The 17,292-nt window shown below is 38.3% G+C and overlaps 1 protein-coding gene across 1 annotated transcript; it reads right to left on the minus strand.

Annotated features, from left to right (window-relative positions):
- Positions 1-11,639: 11,639 nt before the first annotated feature.
- On the minus strand, positions 11,640-15,963 carry tmem263 (transmembrane protein 263). The gene is made up of 3 exons (XM_039650575.2): positions 15,713-15,963; positions 14,098-14,168; positions 11,640-13,067 (listed from the first exon to the last, which is right to left on the minus strand). Exons 2-3 carry the CDS (start codon positions 14,159-14,161, stop codon positions 12,781-12,783), a joined length of 351 nt encoding a protein of 116 aa, XP_039506509.2. The 5' UTR covers positions 14,162-14,168; positions 15,713-15,963; the 3' UTR covers positions 11,640-12,780.
- Between the last annotated feature and the right edge of the window lie 1,329 nt (positions 15,964-17,292).

Below are 17,292 nucleotides of genomic sequence, written 5' to 3' on the forward strand. Positions count from 1 at the left end.
ATTGGTTTCTCCAAATTGAACTGAAAATGCAACTTTTAATGTCTTCTGCAGTCTCAAAATTATTCAACCCCTGAATAAAATCCCTAACAGCAGCACAAATCTGCAAAACAGGTGTTGTCTCAAGCACACCTGATGCAACTAATCAAGGGCTTCATTTGCACCTAACACATGAAATATCTTAACTGGCTAGGTTTGTTGAGTGTCATGTTTTTTGACTGAAAATTAGAAACATAGCAAAGTCAACAGAGTGGTTCAAAAAGTTAAGAGAAGATATCATTGCCTTTCACAAACAAGAAAAAGAATACAAAATATAGCAAAAGCACTAAATGTTAATAATGTCAAAATCTAAAAAAGAGAGAAAATTCGGCATTGTTTTGTTAAAAATCTATACAAAATGACCAATTCAACCCAAGCTAGGGCTGTTTTATCACAACAATCTTGTATAAATTTAACTTACAATGTATCAAATGAAGAACTCACTCTCAGGCCCGTTCTGTCCTTACATCCTTGCTAAAATAATTATAATGCAAAAATAATAATTCCGCCCCTCCCTCACTTCCGGTTCTGGGGTTCTGAAATTGGTGGTGCTGCTGCGGGTCTGCAGCTGGATATATCTCACTTTAATCAGGCACGTGTGCACAGCTCAAAGTTATGCTATAAAGTGGTAGCTGTATAAAGCAACACAACTAGTGGCACTGACAACCACAGTAGGTAGTCTACAGGCATAATGACAATATGATATTAATAAATACCACTTACCATTTATAAGTTATATGGACTTCGTCGACGACGATGCCTAGCAGGTTGGTACTCCGTGGCTAACATGTCTTGCCACTTTGCGCTCATCCAGGCCTCGGGACTGCCAAACAGAAGAGATTTTCTGGACACAGCTAAGCGGCAGATATTCCAAAGTTGACCGCCTCCTGTACCCGTCGTCCTCACTTAGGGCGATTAATGGCAAGACAACAATAACGACTGGGGTCTCGCGAAGTTTAACACCAAAAGCAGCTCTTTTTTATAAATAAACTTGCATTCTAAACTACTTAAAACAATATCTAAGGCTGCATCAAAAGGTAGCTTCGCGTCTGCTGCCATGAGAATGAGGAGTCACGTGCCGATTTGGGCGGGGTCTGAGCCGGTTGGCCATGATGGTAGGAGACGCTTTTGGTTACCGGCGGCAACGCCTTTAGAACCCTAGAAGCCCACAGAGACGACTAAACATTACAGAACTCTTTAATTTTCGCGCATTTATTATTTTGGCAGGACAGAGATGGATCTAAGAATGCGAGAAAAAAGGATGAAAGTAAAGCAATGCAAAAAGATAAGGTGAAAGAAAAGGGACCTTACAGGAACAAACTCACACAAAGTGCAAAACAGCTGTATTTGGAGAAGCAGCTTCAAGATATTTGTTCTTTTGCACTAATAACAGTATTATTATTTTATTACTTATGTTGTCCATGAAACTTATGTTGTCCAAATATACATATATTTCAGTTCTCAATAAATATTGTTAAGCCACATCAAGTTGTTTCAAACATTTATTTCAAAGAAATAAAAAAGTAATGAACAAGGCACTCAAAGAACACTTTTGCATATGTTCGTTAAGGCACAGCAAACAGTGAAAATATGTATACTAAAGGCATCAGCCAACCATGCAATCCGGCGTCTCCTCGTCAGGTCAGAGACACTCCCTGATGCTGTGTCCATTTCGGTAACCTAAAAAACTGTATTCCATTGTTCCTATGTTTTCCATATGTCTCGTGTGAGTTACTGGATGAGTTTTTTAATGCAGCAGTAACTTCCAGGCATGGTAAAACTGTGCAGAATTGCGAGAAACTCTCTACTACCAAGCCAAAAACACACGTAAACAATACTGTTTTGCCGTGGGAATCGGAATCCTTATCCTACCACCAAGATGGCGGAGAGGGGAGGGGCTCTGTACTGCGGTGTGTGTGTGTTCGGTGTGTTGGATAGATGTCGTCATCGTCTTGCTGCTCCCTCCCCGTTCTGTGATTGGTTCCCTAAATGAGGCGAAAATCTGGCCTTTCAGCGTGAATAAAATCGTGCTGCGGTAGGCAGTATGGTGAAACCCAGACTAGTATGCATGGACATTTGCAAAAATATTAAATAAATAAATAAATAAAATACAACAATGCATGAAGGCACAGCTTCTTATTTAGCAGATATGAGAGACTTTAAATTAGCGTCAATTTAGGTTACCCAGGTGAGCTATTTGATATTCGGAGTTGTCATGGCAACAGTGAAACATCTGACTGCCGAAGGCTGTAACTGACCAATTAGAATCAAGTACTAGAGAGTCACGTAATGAATATATTATGTGTTAAATAAAGGCCCATATGAGAGAATTATCTTCGAATTACAAAAAATTAGGGCTTTCTCATGTATTGCAATAAAGGACCTACTACAGAAGAAAAGTTCTGTAGGGTGTAGACACTTAAAGTATTTTGTCAGGCGCATGGGACAATTTTATGAATTTTGTTGATATTTTTATTCTAATGAATTAAACATCTCATACACATACTTTATCACTAGAAAAAACTGTTAAACTTGAAATAATTATGCAATAATTTGAGGCATTTCTCCTTATATAGCCTAGAACCTCTTTAACATAAAGAGCTCTTTAAAACAAGAACCTTTGTCACGTCGACTCTTTTGGGTTTTGGTTCAGCGAGTTTTTACAGGATGTGTTTTATTTTGTAATTCTCACAGTCATGTTTTCTGTTTGTCATGTGTTTGCCATAATGTGATCATATCTTCTCCTGATCATGTGTCACTTTCTGATTGGTTCATTGTTTGATTGTTGAGGTGTTCCTTGTTGTCAATTGTCTTTGTGTATTTAAGCCTTCATGTTTGCCATGCTTTGTTTGTCATGTATTAAATGTTGTTCCATGATTATGGTCTCGATACTCAAGTTTCTAGCTCATGTTTATTTTGTGTTACTTACTGTGGATTAACTCATGGTTTATGTTTCACACTTTTTGGATTATCACCATTATAATAAACTGGGTCCTCTACATCATTTTTTTTTTCTGCTTCCATGTCAGTATACAGAACGCCATTGAATCTTTTTTTTTTTTTTCTAAGAGTGTAAAACAGACTTGAAAGTAAATTTTGTTTGACAGGACTTCCTCGGGGTCGGTGTCTATGTGATCATTGCCGAGGACAGTCAAAGTCACATTTACAGCTATTTACAGTTGTTACCAGAGGATGTTTCTTTAGACAAAGACATTTATCTTTTCTAAAGACAAATGTGTGGATTGCATGGGCAAAAGTGACCTTAGTTTTTCACAATAACATTGCAATTGGTTCATTTGCACAGATCCCCTACAGTTGCACTGCCATATTATTATTAGTTAATTATTAGAAGTCAAGAACAAACAAGGTAGCAACGTAAAATTGATAATATGTTTTCTTTGGGGCGTTAAAGATATTTAACCGACAGTCATGCTCAGAAATGAAAACATGATATGTATTTTCATGATCAAAGCCAAGCAAACTCTTTGATTGTTCCTTGCACTGTTCGTCGAAAACAGAAAGGATAAAAAAAAAGGAATCGATTCCCTGCTGCTTGTTGTTCTAGGCTACTTAAATCATAGAGCAAACATGCAAATAAATTATGCTTTCCCTAATTTCCTGTTTAGTGTTTTGCTCGCCCACTGTAATTGATCTTTCAGAAGTCCTTGTGCTGAGCCTGAAGACTGTGATGCAAAAAGGGTGGAATGGGTGGATGTGTATGTCAACATGACTTTCTTACTGAAAGAAAGAAAATGCATTCGAACTGAAAATGAAAATGCCAACACATTCTCAACCTGTGGCATCATATAGGTGATGCCATATGACATTTCGTCAAAATACTATGCACCGTTATACTAGGCACCCTTTAGCGTCAATATAACACGCACTGTTATGGGTAGGTTTAGGTCTGGGGTACTGGGTCTGCGTCTCATATTGACGCTAAAGGATGCCAGTCACCTATACAGTATGACGCCTTGAGTTCTGTGTTATATTGACGCTAATGGGTGCCATGTGCATAGTATTTCGACGAAATGTCATGGAGTCACCTATACGACGACAAATCCCAAGGCATCATATACTATTACTGACGCTTTTGACATTTCGTCTACATCCAACGCACATGGCACCCTTTAGCGTCAATATGAAACGTAGATATCAGTGATGCGCGGGTCAATGTATAAACAACCCGCAACCGACCGACGTTTTCAACGACCCGCCCGCAAAAAAGTAAAAAAATATTGTACCCGACCCGCTTCCTGACCACATTTTTTAAAAGTAGTAAATGCTCATCGGAGCGTTATTGGGCCATAGACGTGTAACAACACAGCATCGCAAGAAGACGTAGGCCTACACATAACAAAGCCAGCACTTTGGTCATCATCTTTCATTATTTCAGCAAATGTCTCCCACACTTTTACTCTTTCTATTTGTGTATTTGCGGAGCTTCCACTCCCCAGTCTTCACCTTTTCTCTTGCCGCCTCCATTTCTCTGCAGAGTGACTATAGTGATCATAGACATGGCCGGTTCGTGAACAAATCGTTCTTTTGAACCGGCTCTTTTTAGTGAACCGGTCGAACCAGTACACTAATCGAACTGAATCGTTCGAAACAGTTCGCGTCTTGCGTCAGTGTGGATCCACAAGTTACTAAAGTTACTCACTTTCAGACATGCCTGACAGTCCCTCCGTATCGAAATAAATCAATATCCTGAATTATATTTAACTCCAGTAACTCCAACAGTTCACTGAACCGAGACATGTTGGTGCCACTGTTGAGAGAAGTGATGAGCACGAGCAGCTTATACTATACCGAAAGCACAGGGACAGCGGTTCTCGAATCATAGAACCGAGAACTGTTTAGACTGAGCTTGTGTGCTATCTTCGTGCCAGTTATTCAGCCAATAATGTGTAGGGCTGTATATTTCATCAAAAATTGTGTCTAGTACTATATTAATACAAATGTTTAATTGCCATCTTTTTTCAAACGACCCGACCGACCGCGACCCGAATATCATTAAAAACATTTTTGGATGACCCGTAACTGCGGGTAACCGCGGGTGACCACAGGCACCCGCTCATTTCGGATCAACCCGCACATCACTGGTAGATATATATGGGCCAGAAGGCGCCTCCTAGTGGTCCAACCGTAAACCTACCCCAGAACTAAACCTACCATACCCGAACAAAGCTCTATGCGTGTTATATTGATGCTAAAGGGTGCCATATGCGTTGGATTTAGACGAAATTTCAAAAGTGTCACTATATAGCCCCTTTCACACAGTGCGTTGATCCCGGGAAATTGCCAGAACGCCATCTGTGTGAACGCAAACACGACCTGGGATTGACACCGGCATCAATGCCGGGTTGGGGACCTAGTAACATTGCAGAACGCAGGTGAACAAAAGCCAGGACCAATGCCGTAAAGGGTGTCATAGTGATGGCGCTCGTGCCATCGCGCGACTCTGTTGCACTTAGAAGAGAGTTTGTGTTCGTCATCAACAAAGAAAGGACGAACAAATACCTGCAAACTGGAACGAAGCAGAGACCAGGAGCTCCTCGCTATCTGCACTGAAACTGAGATCGTTCACCAGCTTTGTGGAACGGTATGCACGTGTACATGTTTTCGACGCGTACATTATACATCTCATCTTGACGTCATGTGCCTTTCCGGGATCTTTACGGGTTGTGTGTGAACGCACTCACAGATCAAATCACTGTCAGTGTGAATGAACCGAAATCAAACAATCTCGGGACAAATGCTGGGTCACATTATCTGTGTATTTTCCGGAATCTCTGTGTGAAAGGGGTTTAACTGTACGTTCACACCGCCGCCGACTTGAGCTTCCAAAGCGGCCGAAAGTCATTCATTTTCAATGGAAGCTGGCTTCTCTCAGCTGCAAGGAGCGTTAAATTCCTCGGCTTCGCGTTTTGGGCGTTTTGAGCGTCAATCTGAAAGTTGAAAGAAGCTCAACTTTATGGTAATGAGCTATGACGCTGTTCAGCGGCAAGCAGCGGCAAACAGCAGCAACCAATCGGAATAAAGACGTCCTTCACTCTAGCTGATTCCGGAGAAACATACGATGTGAACTTTCGTTCCTACCTAAACATTAGTTCTGAGAAAATGGAGGAGAAGCTGAAAATCTCAGAGTCCGACGTCTTCTCCGCAAATACAGTAAAGCAGCACCAAACAAAACAACTTCACGATTTTCCATAATGATCCAGTGATAAACATTTGAGAATGAGCGCAACTTTTATTGAATTACGAACGCTCGCTAATAATAATAATAATAATAATAATAGTTAATTATTATTTTTCCCCGACCAAATGTGACCAAAGCGGTTATAAAAATGCTGTCATTATAAATGTTTTCTTCAATGTATTGCTTGTTTTCTCGTTTTATTACATTTCATGTTGTGACACTTCTCTTCTCCCTGCAACGTCAGAGCTTTCAAAGCGTCCAAAGCGTCAACGAGCTTCCCCGTGCTATTTGACAAGCGTCCTTGACAAAGCGGCCAGAGCTTCTTTGACGCTCAAGTCAGCGGCGGTGTGAACGTACAGTAACGCCTATATGAGAACGTCTATTGCTGAAAAATGTAAACATTTTGTCAATTATAGCATGCTTTGAATGTGTTATGTTGTTGGTTTGCTTATATCTCAACTCATGTTATTTTGGATCAAAGGCTTTTATCTAAAAAAGGATTTGATTAAAAACCTTTTAAAGCCTAAAGGATTTAAAGTTTCATTCCATCTGTCAAGTGTGACAAAAGGAAGAAAGCAAGCTTGTATTCATTAAGACATGGGCATTAAAGCTGAAGAATAAAGTGAAACGGCAGAGATGAATAATGCAGAGGTTTGTATAAGCATGTGCTTCATTCTAATTTTGTTTGTCAGGACTACTGAAGAACAAGTTGTCCTCCTCATAATGCTTCTTTAAACCTTTAAAGAAGCATCTGAGTGTTGTGAGCAATGTCCAACACTGTTCGCCTCAAGCCCTGGTTATGAATCCGATCCTTTGTTTATGCTTGTAGGTTTCCCTGAGGAAACTCCGCTGAGTGTAAAATTGTTCCATTCTCTTTTCTTTTCTAAATCAAAAACCCCTCTGAAACTTTTAACAATTAAAAAATTAAAATAACAATTAAAATAAAAGTTTTTGTAATTTAAATAAAGCTGAAATAAATTATAAATATTAGATGAAAAAATGTAAGCTAAATCAAAGCGCTTAATGAATGACTTACTTGAAAATACAAAAATAAAAACTAATTCAAACTATGAATACAAGCTAAAATTATATATAATTCTGAACTAGCACTGTGAGGGGGGGGGGGGGGGAATAAAAGATTTTTTTTTCTAAAGTTTCCCTAACATTATTCTAACGTTATTTTAACGTTGCTCTAGCGTTATTCTAACGTAACATTCTCCTTATTTTATTTGAACACTATCATAACGTCACTTTACATTATTCTATCTAAATATCTAAAAACATACAGTATGTTGTCATAACTTATTGACCATATTATATTTTAGTGTAACGTTATTCTAAAGTTACTTTAACATTCCCCTAACGTTATTTTAATGCTATTCTAAAATTATTCTAAGGTTCCCCTAACGTTATTCTATTTATTTATTTACAGTCCAGGAAAGCACATACACCACCTCCATAAAACTCAAGCACTTATATATGGTCTGTGAAGTGTAAAGCCCCCTCAGCTCACACCGAGTAGCTGCTACAGGCCTCATTATTGATTTGCTGAAAGGCTGCCTGAATCATGGAGTGGATGTGGGGAAAGAGAGAATAAAAATCAGGATGTGAATGTTATTATTTCCCTCAAAACAGTGTCCACGCAAATTTATGCTTGCCAGCTCAGGCTCACGGCTCCTGCTCGGACGTGGCCCAAATTAAGAGTATAGCCACAAGGTCTTCTCATAATCAAAGGTCTGAGCGCATCGGATTTACTGTATATAAACATATCAGTACTGTGCTTCCCTTTAACCTTCATTGCCCTTGCTAGATAAATATGTCATCAATACTGACATGGCTAAATTCATTCAGACTAAGAATAAGCAAAAACATAGACTTTATAGCCTTCACTGGTATTCATAACTCAGTTGAGTGCCTCCTGCCATCCTAATATCAAAAGGCTGAAGTCAATGATTGGCCCCTGCAGTGTGAGTTTCACTGTCTACTTTTGATTTAAAGTGTTTACTGAAAGAGAAGCTCCAGGAGTGTGAGGAATGAATTTGTTCCAGGAGGTGACAGAGGGGGGGAAGACCCCTGTCGCCTCATTCCCTAAGCATTAGACACTGACATCCGGCATGACCTTGGGACTGGAACTTGATTGCAAGCGTTTGTTCACCGTTGACAGCCTTTACCGCCGCCTCTCCCTGTAAGGTACAGACACCCATATAAGGGAAAAATCACTTTTCCTGCACAAAAGACACATATTGCGCTCCAAAATGTTTTGTTTGATTCTTTTAACTGATTCGTTGGTTAACTTTTACTCTGACAAAAAAACTTTTAAGGGAAGGCCCGGAAGGTGTCTGTTGTTCATAGAAGTACACTTCATGCTCTAATGTATTCAGACCCCCTATGTTTAATTAACAGGTTTGACCATTTAAGCTACACCCATTACTAACAGGTTAGACAAACATTTTTAGTAAATTGGGGTCTTTTTTCCTCTAACATTACAATTGCCCTGTGCACAAAGTGCAGGTCCATAAAACAATAGTGTATTGAGTTTGGCGTGGAAGAACTTGACAATACCTGCACTTCAACTTATTGGATTCTGGTCCCACAGGTCCCCTTCCTTAGCGGCAGACCCTTTATCCAGTTACTTCACATCCAATTAGGCAAATGGGAAAAAAAGAGAAAGTAAAATACAGTACTTATTTAGATTGGATAACATTTAATGAAAACAAGATATGTACCTTAGCTTTATGTGTTATGGGGCCTGTGGGGGTCCAGAGGATTTAGAGGCTGTGGGAGTGGGACAATGGCATGGTCCATAATCTAGTCCTATTTGAATCCCACCAGACCAGACACATTTGTAATGAATTAGAATAGCAAGTTGCAACTGCAAGCCAAACCATGCAGATAAAAGCCCATTTACACCAAGAACAAAACTATCATGATTAAGGATAACTAGGGGTCAAACGTTATGTCTAGAGGGGATATGTGTTTTTACAGCTTGATTAAACAACACAATCTCACGAAAGTCTATCTATAACACACATTTTAATTTCGTGCCATTTACTGTATACACCAAAAACAGTTTTTGAGTGCATATAATACGCACTGTAAACCCCCTGGGTAGGATTAGGGTTGTGGTAGGGTTAGAGTGCGTGCCTATTTTTTTATATGTGTACATTTACTATTGCATCATCAGTTGATAATATTTTGTTGGTTCTCTCTTGTATAGCATGTGTTCATAATTTCTTTGTTTGACAGCTTTGCCAAAAATGTCTGCACAATAAACGTACTCAGTTACCTAATGTAATCGGTTCTCTATGGAAGAGGGAACGAGTATTGCGAAAGTTGCGCTACTGGGTAAATCTGAAGCCAAAAAAAAAAAATTATCCTTAATTTTGTAATTATTGTCAATGTCAACGCAGTGCGGCGGACAGCAGACCATAGCAGGTTTTATAAGCGTGCTCATTGGCTGTCCTGCAGCAACTACTGCAGCTTATCAGTGAGCCCTCGCATCTTGAGACAAAACAATGGTAATGACATATTTTAACTGACATCAGTTAATACAGCTCAAACATGCCTTTTTGTCTGGGACTTGGCTTAAAGGTGCCCTCTGGGATAAAAAATCAAATCATACACCATATTCCATACCAGATGGGGTCAGTATACCTCCAGAAAAATACCTCCGCTGCCGCGTGCACTCATGTCTTCAAACAACACGGCAGTAAGGGTAAAATCTTTCCGTGGCAGGGACAGCTGCCACCGAGACCTGTCACTCCACCCGTCACCACTAGTGGCAGCTGTCACTCGACCTGCCACCGCTATATGCGCCTCTCACCGAACCTGCCACCCCTATATATGCGCCTGTCACCCAACCTGCCACCGCTATATGCGCCTGTCACCCGACCTGCCACCGCTATATTCGCCTGTCACCCGACCTGCCACCGCTATATGCGCCTGTCTCTCGACCTGCCACCGCTATATTCGCCTGTCACCCGACCTGCCACCGCTATATGCGCCTGTCTCTCGACCTGCCACCGCTATATGCGCCTGTCTCTCGACCTGCCACCGCTATATGCGCCTGTCTCTCGACCTGCCACCGCTATATTCGCCTGTCACCCGACCTGCCACCGCTAACACGGGCGAGCGGGTCTGCCTCGCGCATATTAATCAGTAAAACTAATAGTAAAAGGTTGGAAGACCGCAGTTTCACGTGGATCATTTGGAGATTTTCAGAGATTAGAGACTAAATCAACAACATCTCAATACTAAATTATAAAGTCCGTCTTATAGACAAGCTGGTGCATTTCGACGATATGGGAAAATTAAAGCCCAGGCATTTTTAGTTTATGGTATTCGTTTTGTTCATGTTACATTTTTATCATTAGTTTGAATTAATTTGACAGACAGCAGCATTCCCTGATGTGGACCAAGCTAGCGTCTTTCAGAGCTGCCAACTCTCACAAATTCACCGTGAGACACACAACTTTTCACACACTCTCACGCCACATCCATTTTGTCAAGCACAGAAAAGGACACAGAGACCGATCTCAGCTCTCAGATTCTGTTAATTTTATTACGCAATTCAAACAATAAATGCAGTTTTGGCGCTTGTAAATGTTAGACGACAGATCCCTAGCGCACGTGAACCGATCATCTCTACTAGCTAATGGTAAAAGAACACGAACACTGTTGAAAGATATGTTACAACTTACCAAAATGTATTCCTCATCCATAATATCGACCAATCATTTTTTTAACTCATCCCTGAACTGAAATGTAGTAGTGGGCTGTATTTTCCACACGACTAACATCAGGTTCAAGTACACACAAGCCGCACGAGTTACTCGTCTACTGCAGTTTGACTGGTGGTTATGTTGCCCGCCCGCATACCGCCTCCCATGGCCGAAACTGGTATTACGACACCTGCCGGGCCGGGGCTAGAAATTTAACATGCTAATTTAGGTTTATATCTCGGCAGCAATAACTTGTCAGTTTTTTTATGACATCATTGCACTTATTTTTTCTCATTCTTTTAATGTGTGTAGCTCATTTTTTGGATGTTTTTACCTCAATTATCCCATATGGCACCTTTAATGTTTGCCTCTAATATTCATATTTTAACTTATTTCAGCTTAATTCTATCTAAAAAAATTTTTAATTGTTTTAGTAAAAAAAAAAAAAAACTTAAAATAACTGTCTTGAAATCAATTTCAACAATATTGGTTTCATGTCATCATTATAGATGAGGAGTGGACTCCGCTATTTTCTTAAGAAAATGTTAACTTTATGGTTATAGTCTTTGTTCTTAGTGTGAATTATACTATTGTCAAATCCAGCCACCTTCCCAGACCCGGAATCAAGTTGTGTGTCCTGGCATCAGGCCCGCACCTTCCACTAGAGTAAACAATCGCAAGCATCTGTGATACTTTTTTATTTTATTTTAAGTCCTTTCAATTCACATTACATTGAAATATTAAATGCCTCAAATCAAACAACAAAAACTAAATATATATTTGATAACTATCTATCTAAAAAGTGAAGTGAGATTACATTGAATACCATAAAGTTTACTGCATATCGACATAAAAAAAAAAAAAAGAAATCCTCAAATACACTGAACTTTTTTTCCTTTTCATAATCTTTGGTAAAGGTAAAACAAATACTTTATAGAAGAAAATACTGTATTATACTTTACCACCTCATGTGGTTCTTTGTTAGCCCATAAAAAAATATAACATTACAGAGCTAAAAGAGCAAACAGAACAAAGAAGCAAAAGGACAGTGAATAATAGAATGACACAGAAAAGAAAATAGAAAAGGTCACTGGGTTTTGGAATAGTCATCAAAACAGAGATGTTTCGATGTGAATTATCACACGTTTTCCAATAAAAAACAGTACTATGAGCATTCAGATTCATGATTTCTCTGTTTTTCAAGGGACACAAGATCGCAGGATTTGTGTGAGGACAGCATGGATCAACGTGGACCCCAGAGGCACAAAGTAAGTAATCTCACAAACACTCGATCAGATGGATGGACGCCACCATCAGCACCCCACAGTCAGTGATTTTCCCCCAACAGCACCTTGAGGGACACTTGATTGATCTTCAACTTCATTCCTACCTGCTTGCAGCAAATCAACTGTAAGGTGCGTTCTTTGAAACATGAGATGTTTTTGAATGTATGGTCACAGACACAAAGCATGTGCCTTTGTGTGTTCAGTAAAGCACAAACGGAACATTTAGAGGACCACGTATCAATCTCTGGTCAGAAATGTAGTACTTCATAGTTCAGAGATAAACAGTTTCACTCTCAATAAAACACACACTTAATGTCATATTCCAATTGAACACAAATACAAAAGTTCTTGCATTGAGCAGATGAAGGCCACCCAGCTCACGAATGACGTTTTGTTGGTCCGGTCAGGCAGACGGATATGGTCCAAATATGCTCGTAAGCGTGAACATGCAAGCATGAACTCCGCAATCAACTCACTCAGGAGTCAAAGAAGACACGATGCAGATACTTCTGACAAATGTACCCCAGAGCCATGTGATTCAATCAGACTTGTCCTTCTTCTTGCCTCCGCCAATGGGAACTTTGCTGGCGACGGCGCTCACGCCACCAGCCACAGCAGACACGCTGCCCTTCACAAGCCCCACCCCCATCCCTGGCACAGACGCAACTGAGGTAACAGCAGTTTTCGTGAGATCAAGGCCTTTCCCTCCAACCCAGACGACTCCACCCACTGTGGCCCCAACGGCCCCTTTCGTGACACTGAACAGACCACCAGCTACCCTAGAGAACATGCCAGGCTGGGGTTGGGGATGGTCTTTGTTGCTATCTACAGGAAATAAAAGGAAATGTTAACATTAAAAATAAATTTCATCAAAAAAGATAATGGAGCAGCGGTCTAGTCTGAAAAATTTAATAAAACAACTTTTTGTGCAGTGTCCTTGTTACATTAATTGTCATAATAACAGTAAATAATGCATAATTGCATGCAACTAAACCAAACCATAACCCTAACCCTATAGTAAATGCATGCTCTTAATTAATATTAGTCAGTACTTAAAAGATACAATTACACTCTAACAAAGACACCGTAAAATAAAGTGTAACCAAAATAAAATTATCATGTGAATCAATGATCTCAATTATCATGTGAATCATGTGAAACAATTCAATTACAAGTTAATATTACTTAATTTATGATAATTATGATATGATTTATGATGAACAATATGCATGATTTTACTTATTCATTCATGCATATGAAGTTATGAACAGTTTATCATTTAAAACACAGTTCTTTTGTGAAATATTTTGCTTGTGGCATCTTGCATTAAAATAAATGCCAGTTGATTTGAAAATTTTTCATCTAAAGCAATGCCAATCAAATATTAGCGTCTAAACAGTTTTTGGAGCAACATTTACATTTTATAACCCGATCTACTACCAAACACTGAAAAAAATAAAGTTGTAGAAACAATTTTCACTCAGAAACAACTAGTAAATTTCACTAAAAATACAAAGAAACAAAGTAAGAATTAATTTGATTTGAAATTGTGAAGAAGAAAAACTGATTTGTATTGTTGAAAAATGTTTCCTTCAATAATCTTCTACTACAGATCTACTACATACTGTATGAAATTTGAGACTAGAAAATACAGAGCAGTGTCAGTCTTTGATTGTGCAAGAGCACCACTATGTGGCAGATATGTTTATTATTCTCTAAAATGAAGATGTACGAAGGACAGATGTAAAATGATTCATTTAGCATGACTATGCTAAGATAAAAGCTTGGTTGTTGCAAGAAGGTATAACTGTGGCAAGTCACTCTGATATTAAAATGTCAGCATAACTTTCAGTACCTGTTGGAGAATCATCTTTCAAGTATGCAGGTAACTCATCCTGTTGCTGGTTTTTTTCACTCATTTTTGCTCTGCATTAAAAAAATACAAACAAGATGTAGCAGTTAGAATATGTGTCACTCATTTCCACAGAATATATTCGAATGTCTTCCAAGAATCTGGGTGGGACAGACACAGAAAGCTAGGTGAAAGGTTGGGAGTAAATGTGGGCTTCAACCCAACAAACATCAACATTGGACCAGGAGGACCAGTTTACTCAGTCAACAAAATGTAACAAGTAACACCCAGTTAACATTGCCGCAAACGTTGAGAACAGTACACAGGATTATTTTAAGACAAATAAAATTACTGCATATGGGAATTACCTTACCAAGGCTCATAAATGGCTTGAAGCAATAATAACAAATGTATGAATATTAAATTGAAATTGGAAATATATATTTTCATTAGTAGCTCAACCATATGAACACGAGTGAAATTAAGAAATCATAATTAAATATTAACATAGCAGCTGTGATTCAGAACTCCATTTTAATAATTTATTATTCTGAAATCAAAGCCTATATTGGGACATTTACTCAAGTCAGGACAATAAAGATAAAATTTGGCTCGTTGAACAGTATATTAATACGTGTACAGTTACACGTAAGCAATCATAGATTGAGTGGAAATGAGTGTTAGAATAGAACATCAGGATCTTGAAGCAACTTTATGACGTAATAACTGGAACAAGTAGGCCTCCTTAAAGTATCATGTATGTCATAAAAAGAATTTTAGTAAAGATGGTCAGACTCGTGTCACTGAATCTATTCTTTCAAATTTAAAAGAACAGGTTGAAAAATCTATTATTTTATGCCCTTGTCCAATTACATCATTACGTGGTCACTGACAGATACGATTCATTATTTTATGTTTTTGAGGTTCAGTCTGTTGCAGCCATGACTCATAAAAACAAAACAAAAAATTAGACTTATTCACGTTGACTAATAGCCTGATATTTAATGATTCATCCATGTTTTCATTTTTTTTTTACATTAAATTAAAGTATCCAGTGTAAAACTGTAATATCAAATCATAAATATATATCCAGTATAAATAAAACGCGTAACTCTAAAACCACTTGGAGAGATTCTTTCAGTTTCAAACGATTCAAAAGAATGATTCATTCGTGAATCGAACGGCGCTTTTCTGTTTGTGAATCTTCTGAACCGAATCTGACGTGGCGTTTATGAGAGAGGTATTTTCTCTCCCCGGGAATGAATAATAATAACCTGCACATAAACTCGTTGTATTTCACACTAGCATTAAGCTTTAGGTAGGAAACAACAAAATAAAGACTTTTAGGAAATTGGGTTTTTTAAACCCCTTTCGAAGAAAACATGTTAACCAGGGGAAGAAAATTATAGCTTTGAAGAAAATTACATGAAAACAGGGCGGCAGCTCGTTAAACGACAGTTACATGACATTAGGTTAGAGATACACACTACTAAACAATCCAGCCATTGTCTGTCGATAAAGCTTTTGTGAATCACATCAAATAACTAAAAGAAAATATCAACAACCCTGTATAACATGCAAGAGAAAAACTTTGCCAGGTGTAGTGTAGGCTACTTACTGTGTTAGAAGTTTGCTGCTGTAAACTTCTGCAGATCGATTTGGAAACTTCTGTCTCCACCCCTTGTTTGTTCCAAAGGAAAATATGGTGCTCCCTTTAGCAATTCAAAAAGTCACACGCTAAAATTACGATAGATCTGGGATCTGGCAAGACTTTTCTAATAAAGACCTATCTTTGAATAACGTGTACGTGGCGTCCTAGCTGTTTTTAACCACGTACCAGTGTGGACACATATAAGAGGAAGTGACGTTTCTTTCTAGTTCATACCCCTCTGGTGTGTGAAATGACTCCATGCTTTGCCTGTATGTAAAGTATGATGAACATTATGGGTTTATCTTTGCTCTGTCCACCTGACCAGATAATTGACATATGGATCAACTAACTTGTCTCTTTGAAACAACTTGTGAGAATGGACTGCAAAGAAAGAACTAAAAGTGAAAAGTGATTATATACTCACTTCATAATTAACTCTAGTAAAAGTCTGTAAAAAATAGGGCTCAATGTTCTGTTAAGAAACTTCCCTTGTTGATTTTTGTCCTATCAGAAAATGACCCGCTTTTCCAATTTTCCTCCTGATTTTTTTTTTGTTTTTTTTGTGAAGGTGAATCCGAAAGCATTAAATGATTGTCAGCAGCAGGGTTGTGTGCTATTCAGAATCAAATTAAGAATGCCTTTTAAATTCAAACATTAATTTGAACATGATGTACAGTACAATTGCAATTCCTTTTCTAGTTAAAATGGAATGAAATTCAAATTAATGTCACTGCTTTATGTGGTTTTAAAAAATGCATTCATTTTCAATTGCCTATATAAACAGGTTTACGTTTATCATTCACACAACATATGTGGTAGGCCTATTTCTGAAAAAAAAAAATTATGGAAAATTCTAAATATAGTCACAATATTTAACAATGAAACATCTGAATAATGACTCTTGGCAACAAACTGTCTGCTCATCCTTGATATCTGTTTTATGCTTCCAACATGGTGCTCTCAGCATTCTCTATTAATACGCTAATAGGCCTATTTCCAACCATCTGGTCCATGTCTTTATTTGTTAACTTTAATAAGTGGTAGAATATACATATATACCTACTCATTATCTGAAAATAAACCCCTTCAGAATGATACCGCTTTGTGACATGACTTATGGCCACATTACCACCTACATATTTTTCAATAATTCAAAAGTTAATCATCAATATCTTACTGATAAAATAATCAATGTTTGATTTCTCACTGGTATATTTTATGTAGTTTATATACATTAATTGGGACCAAGCACAACACAACAACTACAACCATGCACTAATTTACTCCAGAGTATATAAAACCAAACCACATGAAGCGTGTTGATAAGATTGACACAGGTCATCTAGCCTTTTGTTTGTTGTAAGATTGTTTTATTTTCTTTAATTCCTTTTACAAGACTAATTTTCTCATGAACTGAAAGGGAGTCGGTTCTTAAATCAAAAATTTGGCCAACTCTAGAGGAGGTACTATTTTATTATATGTCATCATAGAGATCCTGCTCTTTACCATAAACTGTAAAAGACTACTTTGGATTCTTCTTCTTCTTT

Source organism: Pimephales promelas, chromosome 10 (genome assembly GCF_988280905.1).
Source record: "Pimephales promelas chromosome 10, fPimPro1.hap1.1, whole genome shotgun sequence".
Lineage (NCBI taxonomy): Eukaryota > Metazoa > Chordata > Actinopteri > Cypriniformes > Leuciscidae > Pimephales > Pimephales promelas.

Excerpts from the sequence above, each read along its gene's own strand:
- tmem263 (XM_039650575.2), bottom strand. The coding sequence starts at position 14,161 with ATGAGTGAAAAAAACCAGCAACAGGATGAGTTACCTGCATACTTGAAA. Across the intron at positions 13,068-14,097 it reads GAAAGATGATTCTCCAACAG|ATAGCAACAAAGACCATCCC; the intron begins GTACTGAAAGTT and ends TATTTCCTGTAG.